The sequence below is a fragment of the Cebus imitator genome, unplaced genomic scaffold, assembly GCF_001604975.1.
Source record: "Cebus imitator isolate Cc_AM_T3 unplaced genomic scaffold, Cebus_imitator-1.0 Scaffold85, whole genome shotgun sequence".
Lineage (NCBI taxonomy): Eukaryota > Metazoa > Chordata > Mammalia > Primates > Cebidae > Cebus > Cebus imitator.
Genome location: NW_016107400.1, coordinates 7,720,551 through 7,745,348, shown reverse-complemented (window position 1 = coordinate 7,745,348; position 24,798 = coordinate 7,720,551). Strand labels below are relative to the sequence as shown.

At 43.8% G+C, this 24,798-nt stretch overlaps 1 protein-coding gene across 1 annotated transcript; it reads left to right on the top strand.

The window, feature by feature from the left end:
- The first annotated feature begins 5,474 nt into the window (after positions 1-5,474).
- Positions 5,475-24,455, top strand: ZKSCAN2 (zinc finger with KRAB and SCAN domains 2). The gene is made up of 7 exons (XM_017534435.2): positions 5,475-6,308; positions 7,651-7,837; positions 10,757-10,848; positions 11,515-11,641; positions 16,723-17,406; positions 19,779-20,249; positions 23,390-24,455. The coding sequence occupies exons 1-7, from the start codon at positions 5,910-5,912 to the stop codon at positions 24,310-24,312; spliced, it is 2,883 nt and encodes a 960-aa protein (XP_017389924.1). The 5' UTR covers positions 5,475-5,909; the 3' UTR covers positions 24,313-24,455.
- Positions 24,456-24,798: the final 343 nt, after the last annotated feature.

Genomic DNA, 24,798 nt, shown 5'->3' with positions numbered 1-24,798 from the left:
ACATATAGGTGAGAACCAAAGCAACAACAAAATATTAAATATAAAGTGGAGGGATAACTAGGGGGAGCCAAGATACAATGCCAAGCACATTAGGATGGAGAATATGTAAAATACAAAGAGGGTGGAAAGGTACAAAAGGAAGACACAACAAAGCTATTTCCCTAGGGAGCCTTTTGGGGGACTTTTCACACACCAGCCATATCAGGAACAAATGAGGTGCCAACAGAGATTGGTAGATAAAATAATGAATATAACACTGCTTCAAAAAACTGTGGAACCAGGGACACATGGGAGGAACTGCTCAGAGGCTGCATACCACAGATGAGGTTGAGTGCTTACTTTGTGCAAGGCACTTTATAAGCTCCTAGTACACAGTAATTAAAAACACAAAATTTCCTGCTTCACTGAGCTGACATTGTAGTAAGGCAAACTGATGTAATTGTGAGGTTTTTTTTTGAGACAGAGTTTCACTCATGTTATCCAGGCTGGAGTGCAATGGCGCGATCTCGGCTCACCGCAACCTCCGCCTCCTGGGTTCAGGCAATTCTCCTGCCTCAGCCTCCTGAGTAGCTGGGATTACAGGCACGCACCACCATGCCCAGCTAATTTTTTGTATTTTTAGTAGAGATGGGGTTTCACCATGTTGACCAGGATGGTCTCGATCTCTTGACCTCGTGATCCACCTGCCTCGGCCTCCCAAAGTGAGTTTTTTTTAAGGGTGAAAATACTGCCACTTTCTTTGTAGAAATCAGAAGATCTAGGCCGGGTGCAGTGGCTCATGTCTGTAATCCCAGCACCTCAGGAGGTCAAGGCAGGCTAGTCACTTGAGCTCAGGAGTTTCAGATCAGCCTGAGTAACAAAGTGAGACCCTGTCTCTACAAAAAATACAAAAACTTGCCAGGCAGTGGTATGTGTCTGCTGTCCCAGCTGCAGTGAGCTATGATTGCACCACTGCACTCTAGTTTAGGTGACAGAGGAAGATTCTGTCTCAAAATAATATTAATTATCAGAAGACCCAGCAAGGCTTGATCTGTATTCCCGCATGGCAACAAGAGGCTGGAACTAGTGGCTGCTTCCTATAGACAGGAAAGTTGGCCTGCAGTTCACCACGCTCCCCACCATTTTTGTCTTACACTCTGCCTTACTTCACTCTATGTTATCTGCCTGAGCTCTGCAGGCTTTCAAGTTTGTGACCCCTGCTCCCTCATGTCCCCAAACTGTGATACTTGCCTCTCCTAAAACAATAGCCCAGAGAGAATATAAAGGACACCACTCTTATCTGAATCCTTGGTTGCCATTTAATCTGATGTAACCTTGGGCGGTGACATCACCTTGCTGAAGTCTCAATTCTTTAAATGGAGGGCAATCACAAATTCTAAATGGAGGTAATCACATCTGCTTCATAGGATTTCTGTGAGGACTACACTTTGCCTAATGAACTCTTACTCCTCCTCTGGATCTCAGCTCTAGCACTGCTTCTGATAAACCTTTCCAGACCTCCCAACTAGATCAAATCCCTGACAGACACAGGTTCTCGGCACCATGTCTCTCTTCTTGGTGGCACCCATCTCCCTTAAATTGTACATTAGTTTGTGGATTACCTGGTTAATGCCTGCCTCTCCCACCAGTCTGAAAACTCAATAATGGGAAGGATCCTGCTTGTGTTCCCTATCTACCACCACACCTGGCATAAAATAGGTCCTCAATAAGTATTATTTAGAAAGAAAAATGAGTTGTGTAAAGATGCTTGTACAACCCCTGGCATATACGAGGTGCCACACTGATTCTCTCTGCCCCACCCTCACCTAATGGCTGTTATGTACATGGTACCCTAAGATTCTGGGGCTGCTAAAATTGACTCAATTTTAACTAACATTTGGGAAAGAAGTGATTAGGGTGTGTTTTCTAATAAGCTATCTACCTCCCAGAATAAGGATTTTTGTTTTGCCCAGTGACATACATGTAGCTGAAGTGGAGTCCAGGCCACTCATCACCTGAAAGCCAAAAACTCAAAAGACAAACTTTGGTGAAAGCAAAGTCAGCTTTATTCGAGAAACCAGCACCCTGCAAAACACAGTGCACTAGCATTCAAAGACCACCTTTCTCAGTTGTGCCTCTAGATCCAGGGATTTTAAGGGAAATTAGGGGAAATAATGATCAAAACATTCTTGTGGGCCAGGCACGGTGGCTCACCCGTATAATCTCAACAATCTGGGAGGCCGAGGCAGGCAGATCACCTGAGGTCACGAGTTCAAGACCATCCTGGCCAACATGGTAAAACCCCATCCCTACCAAAAATGAGCCTGGCGTAGTGGCTCACACCTGTAGTCCCAGCTACTTAGGAGGCTGAGGCAGGAGAACTGCTTGAACCCAGGAGGCAGAGGCTGCAGTGAACTGAGATCACTGCACTCCAGCGTGGGTGACAGTGCTAGACTGTCTCAAACAACAACAACAACAAAAAAAATTCTTGTGAATCATGCATAGTCTCAGATGGGCAGTTAATCATTACTTTTTTGATCAATGCCTTGTGACTAGATTCTGCAGGGGCCATGGAGCTGCAGGTCTGTTTTATCTGTTGAAGAAGGTCTTGTTTTTTCTGAGGCTGTTTCTAGTGAATAATTTACAAACTCAGGCAAAATAATAATTATACTCAAGCAAGCTTTTCTCTAACATAGAGTCAGTACTGCTATTACCCATTGCAGTGCCTGGGGACTTAGCTGGATGCCTACCTGGCTTTTGTAGCCCAATGGAATGCTTCCATGACATAGCTAAATTCCTACTCAGCTTTAACTCTGCTTATTTTTAGAAAAATAGGATGTCTGTGGTCATAGGTTCCTTCTTAGCTTACTCCACCTCTGAAGAACGTCTAGCTTCATTATAATCCAACTTCAGTACTAGGTGACATTCCCACTGGTGCCCTGACAGTTGACAATCACCTTAATTACCCGAAGAGACCAAAAAAGGACAAAAAAAGAGACAGCTCCTTGATTCCAGGAAATTCTACCTCCCTTCCCAATAAAAAACATGTTCTTGTTCTTATTTTTTTAGAGACAGGGTCTTGCCATGTTGCCCAAGCTGGTCTCCAATTCCTAGGCTAAAGCATTCCTCTGACCTCTGCCTCCTCACCTTGCTCTCAATGCCCTGTCCCTTCATTAAGGACACCTGAGGACTAAGGTCTGATTTTATTGTATTTTTCTGTTTTGTTTGTTTTTGACACAGAGTCTCACTTTGTCACCCAAGCTGGAGTGCAATGGCATGGTCTCGGCTCACTGTGACCGCTGCCTCCCGGATTCAAGCGATTCTCATACCTCATCCTACCGAGTAGCTGGAATCACAGGCATGCGTCACCATGCCAAGCTAATTTTTTTCGTTTTTAGTAGAATGGGGTATCACCATGTTGGCCAAGCTGGTCTGGAACTTCTGACCTCAAGTGATCCATCTGCCTTGGCCTCCCAAAGTGCTGAGATTACAGGCACCAACCACCGTGCCCAGCCTAAGCTCTTATTTTTTTAATCTTGCCCAAATTTCTATCTAAGGGATCTGGGAAGTCATGCCCCTACAAACCATAAATTCTCATCAGATAGGTTTTATTTACCCCATATGTGACTTGCTTTCCAATCTGACTCTGGCATAATGCTACATGACAAAGAAGAAGGTCAAAATATTTTACCCCAAAACATGTTTCTTTGCCATGTTTTGCAACTTCCCACAAAAAGGACAGCATTTTACCCCAAAAGCTATCCTTTGTGGGGGACAATGTGTATCTTTAAAGAACATCTATTAACATAGCTCTAGATCTTTTTCCTCCAGACGCTCCCAATCCCAAAGAGATTAACTAAAAGTCTAACACCTTTTGAAGATCTGAATAGGAAACATTTGTCATCTATTATCTCTAAGGGCAGCCACCATAAGACTTCAAAAGAACCCTGGTCTCCACTGTCTTTTATCCTAACCTGAACATTTCCTTTCTATCAATCCCAGGTCTTCAGACAAACTCAACCAAATGTCACTAGAAAATGTATAAATTTACCTGTATCCGGGAAGCCCCCTCGCCCTTAGGTAGTCCCGCCTTTCTGGACCAAACCAATGTATTTCTTAAATGTATCTGATTGATGTCTCATGTCTCCCTAAAACGTATAAAACCAAGCTGCACCCCAGCAACCTTGGGCACATGTTCTCAGGAGCCTCCTGAGGGCTGTGTCATGGGCCATGGTCACTCCTATTTGGCTCAGAATCTTCAAATATTTTACAGAGTTTTACTTTTCGTCAAAACAGGCTCCTACCTGTAACTTCCCAGTTTTCAAGGGCCGAGAGGTTGATTTGCGAGCTACGCTCCCCTTCTCCAGTTCCATGACCAATGAATGAAGGCTGCACTGCCCTGGCTCTGCAACACTGGACAGGCAATAGCCGCTCTGAGGGTAACCAGCATCCCCTGGTGACACTGTTGCCTCTGCCAAGTGCCCAAAACGCAACATGGCACATAGTAGGTGCTCAAGAGAGGGCACGCCGGCTCAATGATTTCGGGACCAAGAGCAGCACCACAAGGGAGCAAGCTGGGAACTGGCTGGCTGAACCCTGAACCCTGACCCCGAGACCCCTCTGACCCCATCTGATCAGGGTCATCCACATCGACCTCCCCAACGCCAGATGCAACAGGAAGCCCCAGAGCTGGGGCCACGCACAGATCCTTCCGCAAGGCAGCAACGAGAGCGAGCCGTGTGCCTCCGCAAGTGAAAGAACCCGCGCCGCTCTGGTGCGCATCCCCGGGCCGGGAATACGACACAGATCCCTCCGCCCGAACGCAGTGTCCCTCCACCAGACAAACAAGTCCCCGCTCCCGTGCCCTCCTTCCCCTGCAGCCAGGCATCGGTGACCGGGTGCTCCTCCACCTCAGGATTCTCCGCCTGAAGCGGGACTCGCCTCCAGCTTCCATGCTGTTCCACTGCCTGCGATGGCCGGTGCCTTCGAGTCCCTCTGTGTCCCTCCGCCTAGGGAGGACCCTCCGCGCCCTCCACAGTCCTCAAATCCTTCAGCGCCGAATTGCCGTGCCGCATGCTCTCGCGAGAGTCCACCACACCGCCCGCCCGCCCCAGCCCCTCGCCCGCGAGGACGCCTCTCGCGGGCCCCGCGGCGCTCGGTGCCGGGCGGCGCATGCGTGGCTGCGGCTCCCAGCGCACCCCGCGCTCTCCGCGGGCCGAGTGGACGAGGCCGAACGCGAGGAGCCGGCCGTCGTCCCCTGCGAGGTCTGGCTTCGGCCCGCTGCTTCTCTCCCCTCCGGGCGGAACGGTTTTTGCAGCGTTTTCGGCAGGCACAGGTTTCCTGAGGACTGTCGGAGCCGCCGTGGGCCCGAAGAGCCCGGTGCCGCTTTCGGACTCCGCCGACACCCAGCGGCACCCGCAGCGGCCTCCGCAGCGGCCTCCGCAGCGGCCCGGGCGTGCGACCGTGACCTGGGCCCGGAACCCGGCACCGGGCGGGGCCTGCACATCCGGCCCCACCCACTCGGGGCCTAGCCTCTCGGAGCCCGACCCCGGGGTAGCGGACACACCCCCTCCCGGCCCGCTGTCCGCCTCCGCCCATCCTTTCCTTAACCTGCTTGATTTTTCTCCCAGTCTTCCAGCCTCTCGGGTTCGACTTTGCACTAAAAGGGATGCACCCCGGAAAACCACATTGCGGGGTCACATCTTGTTTGGAGAAGAGGCTGGGCTTTTGCATCTTAGGGTATACGTTCACCATTTCAAGGGCCTGGGATAGATTTGATTAATCCGCCTGAAGTACCCTGTTCCTGCTGACCCGGCCGTTTTTACCTCCCTATCTTACCACACTCCCAGGAACATTAAGTAGAAAGCGCTTGGAGTCTTCTTTGAGCCCCCACCTTGAGCTAGACGTGAAGTTGACCCCTGGGCTGCAGCATGGCTGTAGCTCTCGACTCTCAGATCGACGCACCCCTGGAGGTTGAGGGATGCCTAATAATGAAGATGGAAAAGGACCCCGAGTGGGCATCAGAGCCCATTCTGGAAGGGTTGGATAGCTCCGAGACCTTCCGCAAATGCTTCAGGCAATTCTGTTATGAGGATGTGACTGGACCCCATGAAGCTTTCAGTAAACTCTGGGAACTTTGCTGCCGGTGGTTAAAGCCAGAAATGCGTTCCAAGGAGCAGATACTTGAGCTGCTGGTGATTGAGCAGTTTCTCACCATTTTACCAGAGAAGATTCAGGCTTGGGCACAGAAGCAGTGTCCGCAAAGTGGAGAGGAAGCTGTGGCCCTGGTAGTGCATTTGGAGAAAGCGACTGGAAGACTAAGGCAGCAGGTGAGAGAGGATTTTCCACATTTTTGTACTTAGAAAAAAGGGAATGGGAAAGACGTGGGGTAGGGATGTATTGCAGAAAGAAGTGCTCTTCAGAGAAAGATATATCGTACTAATAAAAGACCCTTTAAGGGAGGTCTTTTCACTCTTAAGTGACTATTTAAAAGGGGATCAGAATTACAAATGCAAATGAAATACAAAAACAAAAGCTTTGGAGAAATATTATCTTGCAATTGGAACCCAACATTTTTCACCTAAGCATTTGATTTCATCTTTGGCATGTTTGCACTAAAACAATATGAGAGAACAATATCGTTTTGCTTCACAGAGGTTCACTTACACATCTTGATCAAAAAAGGCTATTCTGCTCCCCCTTCAAAAAAAAAAAAGACATCATCTGTAATCCCAGAGCCCTCTCCAAGCATTTACTGTTCCACTCAGTGTCTTCTGAAGTGCTCTCATGCCATCATTTCTGTCACTCTTCTCCAGTCTAACTGCCACATCTTCATTTCCCAGTGGCTTGCATGCCCTTCTAGTTGTTCTTCAACCTCCCTTTCATGAATCTCGGGGAATCCTGCAGCATTTGCAAGATTTGCAGTTTCACCTTGCGCTGGACTTGCATTGTGTATAGATCTATATCAGCAGGTTGCTGTGTTGGTCAGGGATAGACAGATATGAGGATTAATTTTGGTAAGTTTTCAGTTCACTAGTGAACATATTCATGTCCTGGTAACTTTTACTTCTCTGCGAATTTAACAGACATAAGGAGTCAAATATCTATTCTAGCAACAAGGAGGCTCTTTCACTCCTGACAGATTTCCCCTCTGTTTATTAGTAAAGACTATTTTGGCCAGGCGTGGCTCATGCCTGTAGTCCCAGTACTTTGGGAGGCAGAGGCGGGTTGATCACCTGAGGTCAGGAGTTCAAGACCAGTCTGACCAACATAGTGAAACCGCATCTCTATTTAAAAAAAAATACAAAATTAGCTGGGCATGTTGGTGCATGCCTATAATCCCAGCTACTTGAGAGGCTGAGCCAGGAGAATCGCTTGAACCTGGGAGGCAGAGGTTGCAGTGAGCCGAGGTCATGCCATTGCACTCCATCCTGGGCAACAAGAGTGAAACTCTGTCTCAAAAAGGAAAAAGAAGAATACTCTTCTGTTCCCTCATATCCAGACTGCTGGACAATACTCTCAGCCCAGCGCTCTCAGTGACTCCATTGGGAGTAGAGTGGAATTTTCATTTAGTCTCATGTCTCTGTCCTTCTTTGATGTCTTTCCTGGGAGAATTTTGCCCTGATGTGAGCCTGTTATACTCCCTCTTATGGTATTGACTTCATTTCCCAGGTCAGCAGCCCTGTGCACCCAGAGAAGCACGCCCCACTTGGAGCAGTGTGGGAGGTGGCTGACTTCCAGCCAGAACAGGTAGAGACCCAATCCAGTGTGGTGTCTAGGGAGGAAGCTGGAAGCCTCCACTCAGGACACCAGGAACAGCTGAACCGAAAGCGAGAACATCGGCCTTTACCCAAGAATGGTAAGAGGGAAGGCTCGGAGCATGCCCAGTGGAGAAGCTGGGGTAGATTTCTACGGTACCCCCAACACTGTGAATGCTCAGTGGAGGGCCCCCTAGATGCATATTTGAAATAAGAGTATTGAAGAAGAAAGGCTTCATTAACTTCAAGAATTAGGAACATGTGCAATGTAAGTAAAAACGGATCTTAAAGATGGGAAGTAAGCCTGCGCAACATGGGAAAACCCAGTCTTTACAAAATTGCAAAAAAAAAATTAGCAGGGTGTGAGGGCATACACGTATTCACCTAGTCCCAGCTATTCAGAAGGCTGAGGCAGGAGGATTGCCTGAGCACAGGAGGTTGAGGCTTTAGTGAGCTGTGATCACACCACTGTATTTTCAGCCTGGGTGACAGAGTGAGACTCTGTCTCAAAAAAATAAATAAACAAATGAATCCAAACTGGGGAAACTCAGATTGCCTGAGCCAGCTTTGAGATCTTGTGGTGTTATTTAAATTCTCTATGGCTGGGCACAGTGGCCCACTCCGTAATCCCAACACTTTGGGAGGCCAAGGCAGGAGGAACTCTTGAAGCCAGGAGTTCAAGATCAGCCTGGGCAACATGATGAGACAAACCCATTTCTCTAAAAAAAAAAATTAAATTAAATTAAATAAGGTCTGCATTCTACAATCATCTTGTGTTTTTTAGTCCTGCCATGTGTATGTGCTCTTAGCTGACTCTATGTAAAGTCAAAAAACCTTTTGGAAGGGAACAAGACATTTGTGTTCAAAATTTGACTCAAGGCATCACAGAAGTGGCATACGAGAGAGATAAACATTAAGACTTCACAGAGAAGGGACCACTGACATTCATAGCTGTCCTGCACATTAATGAATCAGGTCCAATACTAGGAAATGAATATGCTGTCCTTCTCAGTCCACAGTGATCTCTCCATCTCTTGAAGTGTGGCGTCATCTCAGACTTAAAGAGAAGAATGGAAAGATCACTGGACCTTCTGTCAAAAGTCTTACATCTTGTCTCTGCCACCCTTTCTCTGTGATCTTAGGCAAATAATATGAAAAGGAGCATTAATGCACAGAGGCTAAGAGCTTAGCCTTTAGACCCAGACAAACCTAGATTCAGAACCTAGCTCTGCCATTTTTTGTCTATGTGGCCTTGGTCAGGATATCTCTCAAACTTTCCATTCTCTCAACTTTATTTTACTTCTTCTTTGAGGTGGAGGCTTGCTCTGTCACCCAAGCTAGAGTACAGTAGCATGATCTTGGCTCACCACAACCTCCACCACCCGGGTTCAAGCGATTCTCGTGCCTCAGTCTCCCAAGTGGCTAGGATTACAGGCATGTGCCATCACGCCTGGCTAATTTTTATATTTTTAGTAGAGACGGGGTTTCACTGTGTTGGCCAGGCTGGTCTTGAACTCTTGACCACAGGTGATCTGCCTGCCTTGGCCTCCCAAAGTGCTGGGATTACGGGCATGAGCCTCTCCACACCTGGTCCTCTCATCTCTAAAAGGGAAATAGCAAGGCCATTAGTGGAGATTAAATGAGGCAGCTTAAAGGAGCCAGTGCATAATAGTGCTGAATAAATGTTAGTTTCCTTTTTCCCAGAATGGCACAATTATTTTTAAACCTCAAGTTTGTCTGACTTACACAGCCCTTTACTGAGAGGCAAGATTTGGAACTACTTACTATACTTTTTTATGCCTCCCCAAATTCATATTATGATGGAATTTATTGCAAATGTTCGTGGTTTATGAATCACCCAGAGTGTGTTCATTAGCATCAAAGCTCCCTTGCTCACATGGATTAGATGGCCCCAGTGACTTAAGCTTAAGTCTGTCAAATACCTATTCATGCTGTTTCTGGGTTTTGCCATCCCAGAGTGATAAGGAATTCCAAAAGTGGAAAAGTTGAATACTAATTGGGGGAATGAAGGACAAAATTTGAGGGCTAGATACCTCAGAAAGGTGAATTTAAGGAAACTGTAATTTCAGCCATGTGTGCCTCAGGGAATACAATGTTTCCAAGGAAATGACTTGATTTCCTTCTGTAGAAAGTAGTGGAGCAAGCTTTTGAGTTGTTGGTCACAAGTGATAGTTATTCCTAAGATGTTCCAGAGAAGAAGCTAGACCACAGATTGTGCTATATATAAATTTATATATCTTTCTTCCACCCTTGGAAGGGTGTGTTTGCCTATAGTGTCCATTACCATGTATCTATCTATATGCTCATTTCTTAGGACAATATTCACTCTTAGGGGATTCATTTATACTAGGGATGGCAAGCTGGTAACTTCCATGCCAAGCCAGACTGTTACCCCTATAAAGAGTTTCTGTTTGAGGGTTTTGTGTTTGTTTTTAATTATCAAAGTTTAAGACTTCTGAGATTTCACATAAAGTTTAGATTTCTGGCTTCTCTGGAAAAAAGGTAGGGTCGAGTGCCGTGGCTTACACCTGTAATCCCAGCACTTTGGGAGGATCACCGGAACCTCAGAGTCGGAGGCTGCAGTGAACCATGGTCACACCAGGGCACCCCAGTCTGCACAGCAGAGCCAGACCCTGCCTCAAGAAAGAAAGAAAAAAGGAGAAGCTCTGGCTGTACCAGAGCCATAGTCTAACACTGAGACATGAGCAGGACCTGAGCACTGGCTGTGCCCTTTCAATCAGATATGTGCTCTCCAGTTCCTACAGTCCTTTCCTGGCCCCCTTCAATCTTGTACTTTACCTGCTTACCCCCCAGAAAGCAGTCAAGGTTGTGATCCCAGCTTTAGGGTACTGTGATTTTGGGCATTGTTCTGAACTCACAGAGAAAACGGTCAATTTATATTTGCTGGTGTTTCAATACATACCCATCTCTTAAAAAGAGACCACATGAATTAAAGGGTCAAAGCCCGGAATGCTAATCATTTCTTTCTATTCTTACAGCTCGGCCTTCTCCCTGGGTTCCTGCCCTTGCTGATGAATGGAACATCCTAGATCAGGAAGTGACAACCACACGGCTTCCTACTGGGTCCCAGGTACATTGTAATTGTCATTGTCTTTTTTTTTTTGAGATGGAGTCTCACTCTGTCACCCACGCTGGAGTGCAGTGGTGTGATCTCAGCTCACTGCAACCACCTTCGCCTCCCGAGTTCAAATGAATCTCCTGCCTCAGACTCCTGAGTAGCTGGGACCACAAGTGCATGCCACCACACCCAGCTAAGTTTTAGTATTTTTAGTAAAGATCGTGTTTCACCATGTTGGCCAGGCTGGTCTCAAACTCCTGACCTCAAGTGACCTGCTCACCTCGGCCTCCTTAAGTGCTGGGATTACAGGTGTAAGCCACCATGCCCAGTCATAATTATCTTCTCTGGCCTTCCTTACGAGGGTGTTTAGCACAATGCCTTTCTGTGCCTTCACTGTCCTCAGATTTGTATACTCCCCACAAGAGACTTTTTCCCCTTTATTCCTTTTCCCCATAAGATGAGACTCAGTCTTCTGAGTAATGAGACTTCTTGCTGGATCATCTTGCTTATCTTGTCATTTTATGATGCTTTATCTTCTGCTTCATCTGGCACATACTATCCACTTGTTCCTTGATTTCAGTTCTTCTTTAGGGTCCCTCTCTGCCTCATCCATGGTTATTCATCATTTGAAGACCTGTGCAGTTATCTTGGTAGTCATTGATGTTAGTGTCGTTACAGGAACCTGTGAAAGATGTCCACGTGCCAAGAGGCTTTTCCTACAAAAAGAGTGTGCATCAGATTCCTGCCCACAGGGGCCTCTACCGGGATTTCAGGAAGGAAAACGTTGGGAACGTGGTCTCCCTGGGTAAGGACTCCTCCCCTTTCCAAATAAAAGACTTGGGGCTTTCTAATATATTCATATCTACTGATTAGAAGATAGGTATAAATGTTAACACTTAAAGGATCTCTAAGGATTATCTAGTGTAATCACTTAGCCAGGTTCTCTTCCCTCACCCATTCCTTCTTCCAGTAAAAAAATCACAATTTAGTGATTAAGACATTAGAGAGGAGTTATATATGACTATCATATTTGTATTCTATAAAATGGGATAGTACAGTAAATGGTATTATTCCCTAGGAAACTGAGGCTTAGCGAGCTTAAGAAACTTTCCCTAGTCAAAAAGGAAAGTAAGCAATGTAGCTAGGATTCAAATTTACAAGATGTTCATCTCTTTTTGTATTCTAAGCTAGCAAATTCTCAATTTGCTTTCTGTTCTTAATAACACTTTCCTATTAACCTTACCAAAATGTCTCCAGAAGTTCTTTTTTTAAATTAATGAAATATTTTATTAATGAAATATTTTGTTTTCAATAAATACTTATGAAAATATATTTGTACCAATAATTTTCAAATGTGAAGTCACAGATTATTTTTCCCCTTCATGTAATGGAAGAATGGCTTTCAGTCTCTTTTGCAGAGAAAGACATCTTTGATGTGTCTCAGGACCACAAAGCTATAATAAGTTGTAAGGCTTTTTACCCCCCACCCACAACCTCCTTAAGCAAAACAATTGGATTTTATTTCTTTGATATATGTATTTGTGGGTTCCTGTAAGTTTTTGTTTGCAATTTAGGTTCTTCTGCCAAATTTTTTTCAGCTTTATTGGGGTATAAATAAATTTAATATTTATTAAATATATGCAAATAAGGCCAGGTGCAGTGGCTCACGCCTGTAATCCTAGCACTTTGCGGGGCCAAAGCAGGCAGATCGCCCAAGGTCAGGAGTTCAACACAAGCCTGACCAACATGGTGAAACCCCGTCTCTACTAAAAATACAAAATTAGCTGGGCATCGTGGCACATGCCTGTAATCTTAGCTACTTGGGACTTGGAAGGCTGAGGCAGGAGAATAGCTTGAACCCAGGAGGCAGAGGTTGCGATGAGTCAAGATCACACCATTGCACTCAAGCCTGGGCAACAAGAGTGAAACTCTGTCTCAAAAAAAACAAAACAAAAAAATATATCTACATATATATGTGCAAATAAAATTGTGTATATTTAAGAATGTCATATTACCACTTGATTTTATGTACATATACATTGTAAAATAATTACCATATTTGAGTTAACACATCCATCACCTCACATAGTTGTGTACGTGTGTGTTGAGAACATTTAAGATCTACTGTCTTAGTAAACTTCAAGTATACACTATAGCATTATTAACTGTAACCATCATGCTGTATAATTAGAATGTATTAATCTTATAACCAAAAGCTTATACCCTTTGACCAATATCTCCCATTACCCAAGCCCCTGGCAACCACTACTCTCTTCTCTCTTTCTGCAAGCTCAGCATTTTAGATTCCACATGTGAGATCTTATTAGTCTTCCTCTATCTGGTTTACTTCACTTAGCACAGTGCCCTCCAAGTTCATCTGTGTTGTCACAAATGGCATAATTTCCTTCTTATTTTTGTTTTGAGATGGAGTCTTGCTCTGTCACCCAGGCTGGAGTGCAGTGGTGCAATCTCAGCTCACTGCAACCTCCACCTCCCAGATTCAAGCAATTCTCCTGCCTCAGCGTCCCGAGTAGCTGGGACTACAGGCGCCTGCCACCAGACCTGGCTAATTTTTGTATTTTTAACAGAAACAGGGTTTCACCATGTTGGTCAGGCTGGTCTCAAACTCCTGACCTTGTGATTCACCCACCTCGGCCTCCCAAAGTTCTGGGATTACAGGCATGAGTCACTATGCCCGGCCTCCTCCTTTTTTATGACTGACTAGTACTTCATTTATTTTTCCTGTATTTTCACACTTTCAATATTCATTCATTCTTCAGCAGATGCTTGGGTTGTTTCCATGTCTGGACTCTTGTGAATAATGCTGCAATGAACACAGGAGTGCAGCTGTCTCTTCGAGATGCTGATTTTGTCTCCTTGGGATATGTAATATAAATGGGATTGCTGGATCATACTGTAGTTCTGATTTTTTGAGGAGCCTTCCTAATGTTTTCCATAATGGCTGTACCTGTTACATTCCCACCAGCGGTGCACAAGGATTCCCTTTTCTCCACAACCTTGTTATCATTTGTCTTTTTTTAATTGACAAATAATAATTATATATGTTTATGGGATACAGTGTGATGTTTTGAGACATGTTCACATTGAGGAGTTACTAAATCAAGCTAATTAACAAATCCATCACCTCAGCCAGGTGCAGTGTCTCACACCTGTAATCCCAGCACTTTGGGAGGCCGAGGCAGGTAGATTGCCTGAAGCTAGGAGTTCGAGAGCAACCTGGCCAACATACTGAAACCACATCCCAGGTACTCAGGAGGCTGAGGCAGGAGAATCACTTGAACCCAAGACGCGGAGGTTGCAGTGAGCTGAGATCGAGCCACTGCACTCCAGCCTGGGCAACAAAGCAAGACTTCCGTCTCAAAAAAAAAAAAAAAAAAAAAAAAAAACCCATCACCTCACATACTTATTTTGCTATGGTGAAAATATTTAAAACCTACTCTTTTAGGCCAGTCCCAGTGGCTCACGCCTGTCATCCCAGCACTTTGGAAGGCTGAGGCAGGCAGATCACCTGAGGTCAGGAGTTTGAGACCAGCCTAGCCAATGTGGCAAAATGCCTTCTCTACTAAAAATTCAAAAATTAGCCAGGTGTGGTGGCAGGCACCTGTAATCCCAGCTACTTGGAGGCTGAGGCAGGAGAATCACTTGAACCCAGAAGGCAGAGGTTATAGCGAGTCGAGATTGTGCCACTGCACTCCAGCCTAAGCAACAGAGTGAGACTCTCTCAAAAAATAAATTTACTCTTTTAGCAATTTTGAAATAGACAAAGCATTACTACGTGTTATAGTCACTACTCTATATAATAGATTGCTAAAGTTTATTCCTTCCATCTAACTGAAATTTTGCACGCCTTGATCAAATCTCTACTTTCACCATCCTCCCTTCTCCTCGCCCAGCTTCTGGTAACTACCTTCTACTCTCTACTTCTATTAGTTGGACTTTTAGATTCCATCAAAAAAGTGAGATACGTGATATATGTCTTTTCTGTGCCTGGCTTACCTTAGTTAACATAATGTCCTCCATCCACATTGTTGCAAAAGGCAGAATCTTCTTCGTTTTTAAGGTGGAATAGTATTCCATTTTGTATATAGACCACATTTTTTTTTTTTTTTTGAGATGCAGTCTCGCACTGTCACCCAGGCTACAATGCAGTGGCGCAATCTCAGGTCACTGCAACCTCTGTCTCCCAGGTTCAAGTGATTCTTCTGCCTCAGCCTCCCAAGTAGCTGGATTACAGGTGCCCACCACTATACCCATCTAATTTTTTGTATTGTAGTAGAGACAGGGTTTCACTGTGTTGGCCAGGCTGGTCTCAAACTCCTGACCTCATAATCCGCCCTCCTTGGCCTCCCAAAGTGCCGGGATTACAGGTATGAGCCACTGCACCCTGCCTAGACCACGTTTTCTTTATCCATTCAGCCTCCTTGTTGTTTCCATATCTTAGCTATATATGAATAATGCTGCAGTTAACATGGTAGTGCCTCTTTGGCATACTGAATTTAATTCCTTTGCATATATACTCAGTAACAGGATTACTGGATCATGTGGTAATTCTATTTTTAGTTTTCTGTGGAACCTTTGCACTGTTTTCCATGATGATTCTTCCCAATTCACAGCCCTGCCAACAGTATTCAGAGGTTTCATTTTCTTCTCACCAACACTGCTTATTTTTGTCTCCTTGACGATAGCCATTCTGAAAGGTGATATCTCGTTGTGGCTTTGGTTTGCATTTCCCCTGACGATTAGTGATGTTGAGTACCTTTTCATGTACCTATTTGCCATTTGTATGTCTTCTTTGGGAAAATGTCTATTCATGTCCTTTGCTTATTTTTTAATGAGATTATTTGTTTAGTTTGTTGTTGTTGTTTTGCGACTGAATTGTAGGAGTTCCTTGTGTATTTCAGATAATGACCCCATAGCAGATAAGTGGCTTGCAAATCTTCTGTTCCATAGATTGTTTCATCACTTTGTTGACTGTTTTGTTGTTGTTTTGGATTAGGTTTTTTTGCTGTACAGAAGCTTTATAGTTTGATGTAGTCCCACTCATTTATCTTTGCTTTCATTGCCTGTGCTTTGATGTCATATCCAAAAAAATTATTGCCAAGACCCATGTCAAGCAGCTTTATCCCCTGTGTTTTCTTCTAGGAGATTTATGGTTTCAGGTCTTTCATTTAAGGCTTAATCCATTTGAGTTCATTTTTGTGACTCATGTGAGACAGGGGTCCAGTTTCTTTTGCATCTGGATATTCAGTTTTCCCAGCACCATTTATTGAAAAGATGACCTTTTCCCAGTGATGTGTTCTTGGCACTCTGTTAAAGTTTGTTTAGCCATATATGCATGGATTTCTATTCTGTTCCACTGGTCTTTGTGTCTGTTTTCATGCCAGTGCCATACTGTCTTGATTACTATAGCTTTATAATATAGTATAACAAAAAATTCTTGACTTCTCATCTCTTATAGTTCCAGTGTGTATACGTATATGTATGTTGGCGTGGGCATGGAGGGGTTGTGGGGAAGAGATACGCTTTATTTTATAACTAACAAATACTGAGTAGGAACATACCCTGAACCTAACACAGTGTTACCCACTGAGAGAGAATCAAAAGTTAAAAATATATATTCTTATCCTTAAAAGCTTTCCTGTAAGAACTAGATAAGAAAAGAAATGGTACATGCATGAGAAGTAAAATAATCATGTATGTTAGTAGACGTTTGTACCAAGGAAGACATGTAAAAGTAAAGCAGTGTCACAGTTGAGGAAGGTTTGGGTGTGAACAAGCAGCCCAGGAAAGCATGCGACAGCAGAAGATTGAGGCATGCAGTAATGACTTCTATATCTACCATGAAATATATTTATTTTACTACAGGAAGTACAGTGTCTACATCTAACAGGATAACCCGGTTGGAACAGAGAAAGGAGCCATGGACTCTAGGCCTGCATTCCTCTAATAAGAAAAGTACCCTACGAAGCAACTACATCAAGGAAAAGTCAGTTCATACTATTCAGGTCCCTGCAAGGAGTGCAGGAAAAACATGGAGAGAGCAGCAGCAGTGGGGTTTAGAAGATGAGAAGATAGCAGGTGTGCATTGGAGCTATGAGGAAACGAAGACTTTCCTGACAATTCTCAAAGAGTCTCGCTTTTATGAAACACTTCAAGCCTGTCCCCGAAATAGCCAGGTATATGGTGCTGTGGCTGAGTGGTTGCGAGAATGTGGCTTCCTTCGAACCCCAGAACAGTGTCGAACCAAGTTCAAAAGTCTCCAGAAAAGCTATCGAAAGGTGAGGAATGGCCACATGCTAGAACCCTGCGCCTTCTTTGAGGACATGGATGCTCTGTTGAACCCTGCAGCCCATGCTTCATCCACTGATAAGCCAAAGGAGATGATACCACTCCCCAGACTGAAGAGAATTGCAATCAGTGCTAAGGAACACATCAGCTTGGTGGAGGAGGAGGAAGCCGCAGAAGATTCTGATGGTGTTGAAATGGGCGTCGAATTTATCCGCAAGTCTGAAATCCGTGGTGCCCCTGTCTTGTTTCACAACTTAAGTGGTAAGAATTGTGCTTTTTTATCTGGTAAGAAAACAGATGTGTGGTCTTGTGGAATAAGGAGTAGACCAGAAGTGACTAAACCCAGGGGGTGCTGTTACACACACCTCACCACTTTCACTGTCCAGTGGCCACATAACTGAAGTGCTCTCAGGTGCTGCCCCCAGTGCATCACAGTGACAGCTCCAAGCACTGATGGAGGAGTCATTTTCACTTTAGAGCACAGCATGGATTTTGAGTATTTGGGTCTTTGTGGAAGGAAGATAATTGGAGTTAAAGGGTTCTCAGGATCTATTATTATCTGATAATTGGCATAAAGCAATCAATTGTATTGGATTGTAATAAGTCAAATGGGCATTATTACATTATCTAAAATAACCAGTAAAAAATTATGTGACAGATTCAAAGAGAGTTAAAAATGAAATAAACTTTTTTTCCTTAATCTAAAAGACAAGAAAGGAGAGAAAAAAGAATACAAAATAGATTAGTCAGATGGAAAAAAAATAAGATATAAATCCAAATATATCATTAATTACAAACTTAAAAGGCTAAGATTATCAGACATTAATTGCTTATAAGAGATCCATCTTAGATATAATACAGAGACATTAAAATTAAAAAGGCAGACAGAGAACATGCAAAAGAAAACTGGTATTAAATATTTCGTGACTCAGACATGCAGAATTAGATCACCAGTTAGTAACTGTGTGACAGTAGACACATCACTTAACTACTTTGAGCTTCTATTTTCTCATCTGTAAAATATGACTAAGAATACCTCGTAGGGTTGTTATTAGTGTTAAATAGGATCATATAAATGAAGGCACTGTGAAAATGCTAAAATACAATACGACATTGCCTGGTATCACTGTTATTAGTAATGTTTCTTTACTCCAGCTAGAGATAAATGCTTTTTTTTTTTTTTTTTGAGACAGTGTCTTACTCTGTCACCCAGGCTGTAGTGCGGTGGCACAATCTCAGCTCACTGCAGCCTCTGCCTCCTGCATGGGTTCAAGCAGTTCTCCTGCCTCAGCCTCCTGAGTAGCTATGCTTACAGGTCCCACCACCACCAAAACTTAGCCACACCTGGCTGGTCTCAAACTCCCAACCTCAAATGATCTGCCCACTTCGGCCACCCAAAATGCTGGGATTGCAGGTATGAGCCACCACACCCAGCCTATAAATTCTTACATAGAATGGAAAACTAAATCAGGCTAAGGAACGTATTCATGATTACCACTGTTCAAAAGAAACTGGCTGGATGCAGTGGTTCATACCTGTAATTCTAGCACTTCAAGAGATTGAGCTGGTAGGATGCCTTGAGGCCAGGAATTCAAGATCAGCCTGGGTAACACAGCGAGACTCGGTCTCTACAAAAAATAAAACAGCCAGGTATGGTGGCACACTCCTATAGTCCCAGGTACTCAGGAGGCTGAAGCGAGAGGATTGCTTGAGCCCAGGAGTTAAAGCTTTAGTGAGCCATGATCATGCCACTGCAGTCCAGCCTTGGCAAGAGAGTGAAATTCTGTCTAAAAAAATTAAAAATAAACATCTGCTAAGATGGGAAGAAGCATTATGCCTAGACAGGTCTCACCAATCAGAAAATCCATAAACAGGCTGGGACTCTTGGGGAGGTCTCAAATATGGGAATCCAGTCATAGGCCTGGAAGAGCCACCTGGTAAGATAGAGGATAGAGATTTTTCCCACTATGGATTACAAAACATACAAAAAGCATGTCTTACAAATTATATTTAGACATGCCCTGAAAAGTTTTATTCTGCTATAAATGTAGAACATAATTTTGTCTTGCAGATCATTTGATCTCAAAAGTAGAACACTCAATGACATCGAAAAACTACTCTGAACATAGTCCTGCTCTTCAAGGAAGACTGGCTACAGGAGTGCTAGGAAATTTGAGGGGAAAGTTCCCATTGGAAGTTCTAGTCATTATTCTTAACCACTTTGGAAAGGCACTTTTAGAGAACTAAATCATTTAGTTAATCACCATAATAGTGGCAGATTTGGGGGACTGCATTTTTATTCTTCCAAATAAGCTTTAAAATTAGTTTACCAATTTCGATTTTAAAAATCCAATTGGGATTTTGACTATAGAATCATATGAGAAATGGTATCTGTACAATTTGAGTCTTCCTATTCATAAACAGTGTCTCCTTTTTTTCTAGTTTTATGATATTGCACATTTTTATACAGACTTTCTCATTTCTTGCAAAGCTTATTCCTAGGCATATGGTAGTTCCTATTGCCACTGTAATTGGGATTTTTTTTTAACCTCTACATTTTTGTAATGCATATAGTATGGAGGCTACAGACTTTTTTTCTTTCTTATATTGTGAACCTTATTCCCGAATGGCAGGTGTGCACTGGGGCTATGAAGAAACCAAGACTTTTCTTGATATCCTCCGTGAGACTCGGTTTTATGAAGCACTTCAAGCCTGTCATCGGAAGAGCAAATTGTATGGGGCTGTAGCTGAACAACTTCGAGAGTGCGGCTTCCTTCGGACACCAGAACAGTGCCGAACCAAGTTCAAAAGCCTTCAGAAGAGTTACCGCAAGGTGAAAAATGGCCACGTGCTAGAGTCCTGTGCATTCTACAAGGAGATGGATGCCCTGATTAACTCTAGGGCACCTGCTTCTTCCCCCAGCACCCTAGAAGAAGTCCTATCACCTTCAAGGCAAGAAAGAGAAGGTATTGAGGTTGAACCCCAGGAACCTACAGGCTGGGAACCTGAAGAGACCTCACAGGAGGCAGTAATAGAAGACTCATGCAGTGAGAGAATGAGCGAGGAGGAAATTGTACAAGAGCCAGAATTCCAGGGACATCCAGGTGGGTCTGCTGCAGAGCCCAAATGGTAAGGGGCAAAACCAAAGAGTTTTAGTCTAAAAGAGGAGTACGTGTTATTTACTGAAAAATCAGTATATCTTGGCTATAGCTCATGAATATTCTTTCATTCAACAAATATTTGAGTGCCTGTGCTACTTGAAGCACGGGGGATATAGCAATGAATAAAACAGTTCCTGGCCAGTCATGATGGCTCACACCTGTAACCCCAGCACTTTGGGAGGCTGAGGCAGGTGGGTCACCTGGGGTCAGGAGTTGAAGACCAGCCTGGCCAACATGGTAAAACCCTGTCTCTACTAAAAATACAAAAACTAGCCAGGCATGGTGGTGGGCACCTATAATCCCAGCTACTTAGGAGGCTGAGGCAGGAGAATCACTTGAACCCCAGAGGCACAGTTTGCAGTGAGCCAAGATTGTGCCACTGCCCTCCAACCTGGGCAACAGAGTAAGACTCCATCTGAAAAAAATAAACAAACAGTTTCTGTTCTCATGGTTCTTCTATCCAAAGGAGAAACTCACATTGGAATAACTCAGTCCTTGGGATCTCAGCCTTGGTTCTTGTTGGTATGGGTCAGACAGTGTTTTGTATCTCCTGGAAATGCCATGGGGAAGAAAAACTTGGAATTACACATGAGAAAAAACTGGGGTGAAGGAAGTGTGTCAGTAGGCACAAAACAATAACATTTTACAGTTATGTGTGGTGTGCAAGACAGAAAAGATAGGCAGAGACAACATGAGAGACTATTCTGGTCCTGAGCTCCACCTGCATGTTTCCCACTGACTTATGCCCTCGTGGGCCTCTCACTAGTAACTCAGGCTTAAGATGTCCAAAACTAACATCACCCTCTTCCTTAACACTCCATGGTTCTTCCCTGTGGTCTCCTGCCCTCATCCAGACTGAAAACTTTAGAGATGATCTTGACACCTTCTTGCTCATCATTAACATCCATGCAGATGACATGTTTTGTCAGCTGTTACAGACTGTCACGTCTATCTGTCCCCTCTTCAGTTACCATCAGCCACTGTCTAGTTCAGTCTTCTCTCTCTTTCCTAGACTGTTATAAAAGCCTCCAAACCAGTTTTCCCCACCCATACTTTTACTAAGGTTTCACAGCCATTTTTGATCTGAGCCTGTCTTACTCTTCTAGCCTACATGTTAGTATTTTCTTCCTCAACTCTATGCTTATTCAAAGCAAAACTACTGGCTACTTCCTACACACCTCAAGCCCTTTGACATCGAGACGTTAGCTTGTGATGTTCCCTCTACCTTGAATGTCTTCGGCTCTGCATATCTCCATGTCCAAATTCTCTCTTACCTCCCATACTTTGTCCCTCTCTGAACACTTTGTATGTAAGATCTTCCAGACACAGTGAGCTCCTGTAGAACAGGAGCTCCATCTTCCCATATTACTACATTAAGCCCCCAGGCATCAGTTGAACATGTGGGATAATTCAGAACTAGTTTATTGAAGCAAGTGACTTTAGTTTAGTATAAATATGGGAAATTATAGTATGAAGGCTTGAATTAAGTCCTATAGAATCCTGGCTTTAATAACTCTGGAAACAAAGTCCTTGTGAATCGTTTTTAAGGTGAGCTCCAGACCTATCATCAAATTATCAAGCTCCTCTGTGCCAACTGTTAGACTGTGTCTTCCTCCAAGTCCCAGAACAATGTTGGACTCAATCAGAAAACTTCAAAAGAAGTACTGACAGGCCAGGTGTGGTGGCCCACACCTGTAATCCTAACACTTTGAGAGGCCAAGGTGGGAGGATCACTTGAGCGCAGGAGTTTGAGACCAGCCAGGGCAACGTAGACCCCATCTGTACAAAAACTAAAAAGTTAGCTGGGCGTGGTAGTGTGCTCCTGTAATCCCAGCAACTTGAGGGACTGAGGTTGGAGGATCACTTGAGCCTGGGAGGTCAAGGCTGCAATGAGCTATGATCATGCCACTGCACTCCAGCCTGGGTGACAAAAAAAAGTACTAATAAGTGAAAAATGCAATCGTTAGGGCTTTTTATTTAAGTGATTAGATTGATGGCTGCCCTCTTCTCCCCATTCCATGCCTCCTCACTTGGGATTGAGAGTTATCTGTGGTTCCCACTGAAGGTGTAAAAGGAAAGTAATGTTGAAACTAGCAATAGAAACAAGTCCGGAGAGGAGATGCTTAAGAATAAGGATTTGGTAATCAAATCAGCCTGGATTGAGCCTAAGCTACACAGCTTTTGAAATGTTTATGGATGAAATAATGTGATGTCTAGAAATGGCTTCAAAGTAGTCTGGGTGGAGGGAGCAGAGAGTGTGAGGGAACAGAAATGAAATGGGCTTGGCCATGCATAGGTCATAGTTAAATGTAGTTAAGTGGTTCGTGGGAGCTTTTTATGCATACTATTCTCCAGACTTTTCTGTGTGTTTGAATTTTCCATAATAAAAGTTAATGACTGACCAAGATGGGACCAGACCCAGAGCTGTGTAATTCCAAAGCTTGTCTCTCTTACCATGTCATGCTCTCTGTCCAGAAAACTTCACAGAAAATCTGGATCCAAGATGTACCTTGTAGTGAACGTGGGATGTAAATGAAAAGAGTGAGAAAATAATTCCAATCTGGGGAGCAGTGAGAATTAAGATTTCAGTTAGTGTGGTTTATGGGACAGCCTGAAACAAAGAAAGAAGAACATTTGAGAAAAAAGCATTCTTGGTTGGGATATGATTAGATACATAGAGAAATTTAGCTCCTCAAGTCTCTCAAGGAACTTGGACTTGGTCAGAATCTAAAGACCAGTGTAGTGTAGTGTACTTTAGTATAGAGGTGAAATAATGAAAATAGGATGAATTAGAGTGAACTTCAGGGAGATAAGCCAGGTTGCCCCCATGTCAGTTGGGATATGGTTGGGGAATCATGGCTTTGATTATAATCCAGGAAACATTTCTGAAGGTCTACTCTGTACTGGCTGTTATTGGCCTGTTTATGAATGGAAAGAAATACAGTAGAATGAATCAGGGAAGAGTCACAGGATCTGAGACTAGAGAAGTGTGTGGAGATCATAACTGATCAAGGCTTGCAGGCCAGGTTGTTGATGTTAATATCAGACTTGTATGAAATTTGTATTGTCTTTTGTTTTTTCAGATTTTGAAATTGGAAGTAGCATCAAGGAGGATCCAACACAGATAGTATATAAGGACATGGAACAGCATAGGGCATTAATAGAAAAGTCTAAAAGAGTTGTTTCCCAGAATACCGACCCCAGCAAATATCGTAAAAGGGAATGCATCTCAGGAAGACAATGGGAAAATCTTCAAGGAATTAGACAAGGAAAGCCGATGTCTCAGCCTAGAGATTTAGGGAAAGCTGTTGTGCATCAGAGGCCTTTTGTGGGGAAGAGACCCTACAGACTTCTAAAATACGGAGAAAGCTTTGGAAGGAGCGCTCGTCTGATGTGCCGGATGACCCACCACAAGGAGAATCCTTACAAGTGTGGTGTCTGTGGGAAGTGCTTTGGTAGAGGCAGGAGCCTGATCAGACACCAAAGAATCCACACAGGAGAAAAACCTTTTAAATGTCTTGACTGTGGGAAAAGCTTTAATGACTCCTCAAATTTTGGTGCCCACCAGAGAATTCACACAGGAGAGAAACCCTACAGATGCGGAGAGTGTGGAAAATGCTTTAGTCAAAGCTCCAGTCTTATTATACATCAGAGAACCCACACTGGTGAGAAGCCCTATCAGTGTGGAGAGTGTGGGAAAAGCTTCACCAACAGTTCTCATTTCAGCGCCCACCGGAGAGTCCACACTGGGGAGAATCCCTACAAATGTGTGGACTGTGAAAAAAGTTTCAATAACTGTACAAGATTTCGAGAACATCGGAGAATACACACTGGAGAAAAGCCTTATGGATGTGCTCAATGTGGCAAACGTTTCAGTAAGAATTCTGTTCTTACCAAACACCGGGAAGTTCATGTGAGAGAAAAGCCTCTGCCGCACCCTCCATCTCTGTATTGCCCTGAAAACCCACATAAGGGAAAGACTGATGAATTTAGGAAAACTTTTTGATGATGATCTTGTCTTCCTAAACGCCCCTTTAGCCATCCTACCCTAATCTCATTCTTGGAAGCAATTTTTTCTTAGCTATGGAGTGTAATTCCCAAGATAAACTTGAGAATGTAAATAAACTAGACATTTTCATCCTGTTCTCACCTCTGCCTCTAACTTGATCAGTCTGTTCCTCTTCTTCTGTGTCTCAACTTCTCCTTTAAGAATGTGGAGAAGATACATTGTCTGAGTTTAGAATGAATACTCTTCAGTATGTTCAGGCCACTGCAACTGGATTGCTAAGTTTGGCAACATTCAAGATCCTTCCATGTGGTTGACAGTTGTTTTCAAGGATATAAAAAATGCCAAAAGTGTTTTTGTTGTTGTTACCTACTCCATGAGATCCTGGATTCAACTTGATAAGATTCTCACATTTGGGTAGAACTTTGAGGAGTCTGATCAGAACTAATCAAATCCATCTTGGTTTTGAAGATATCCACAAAAGAA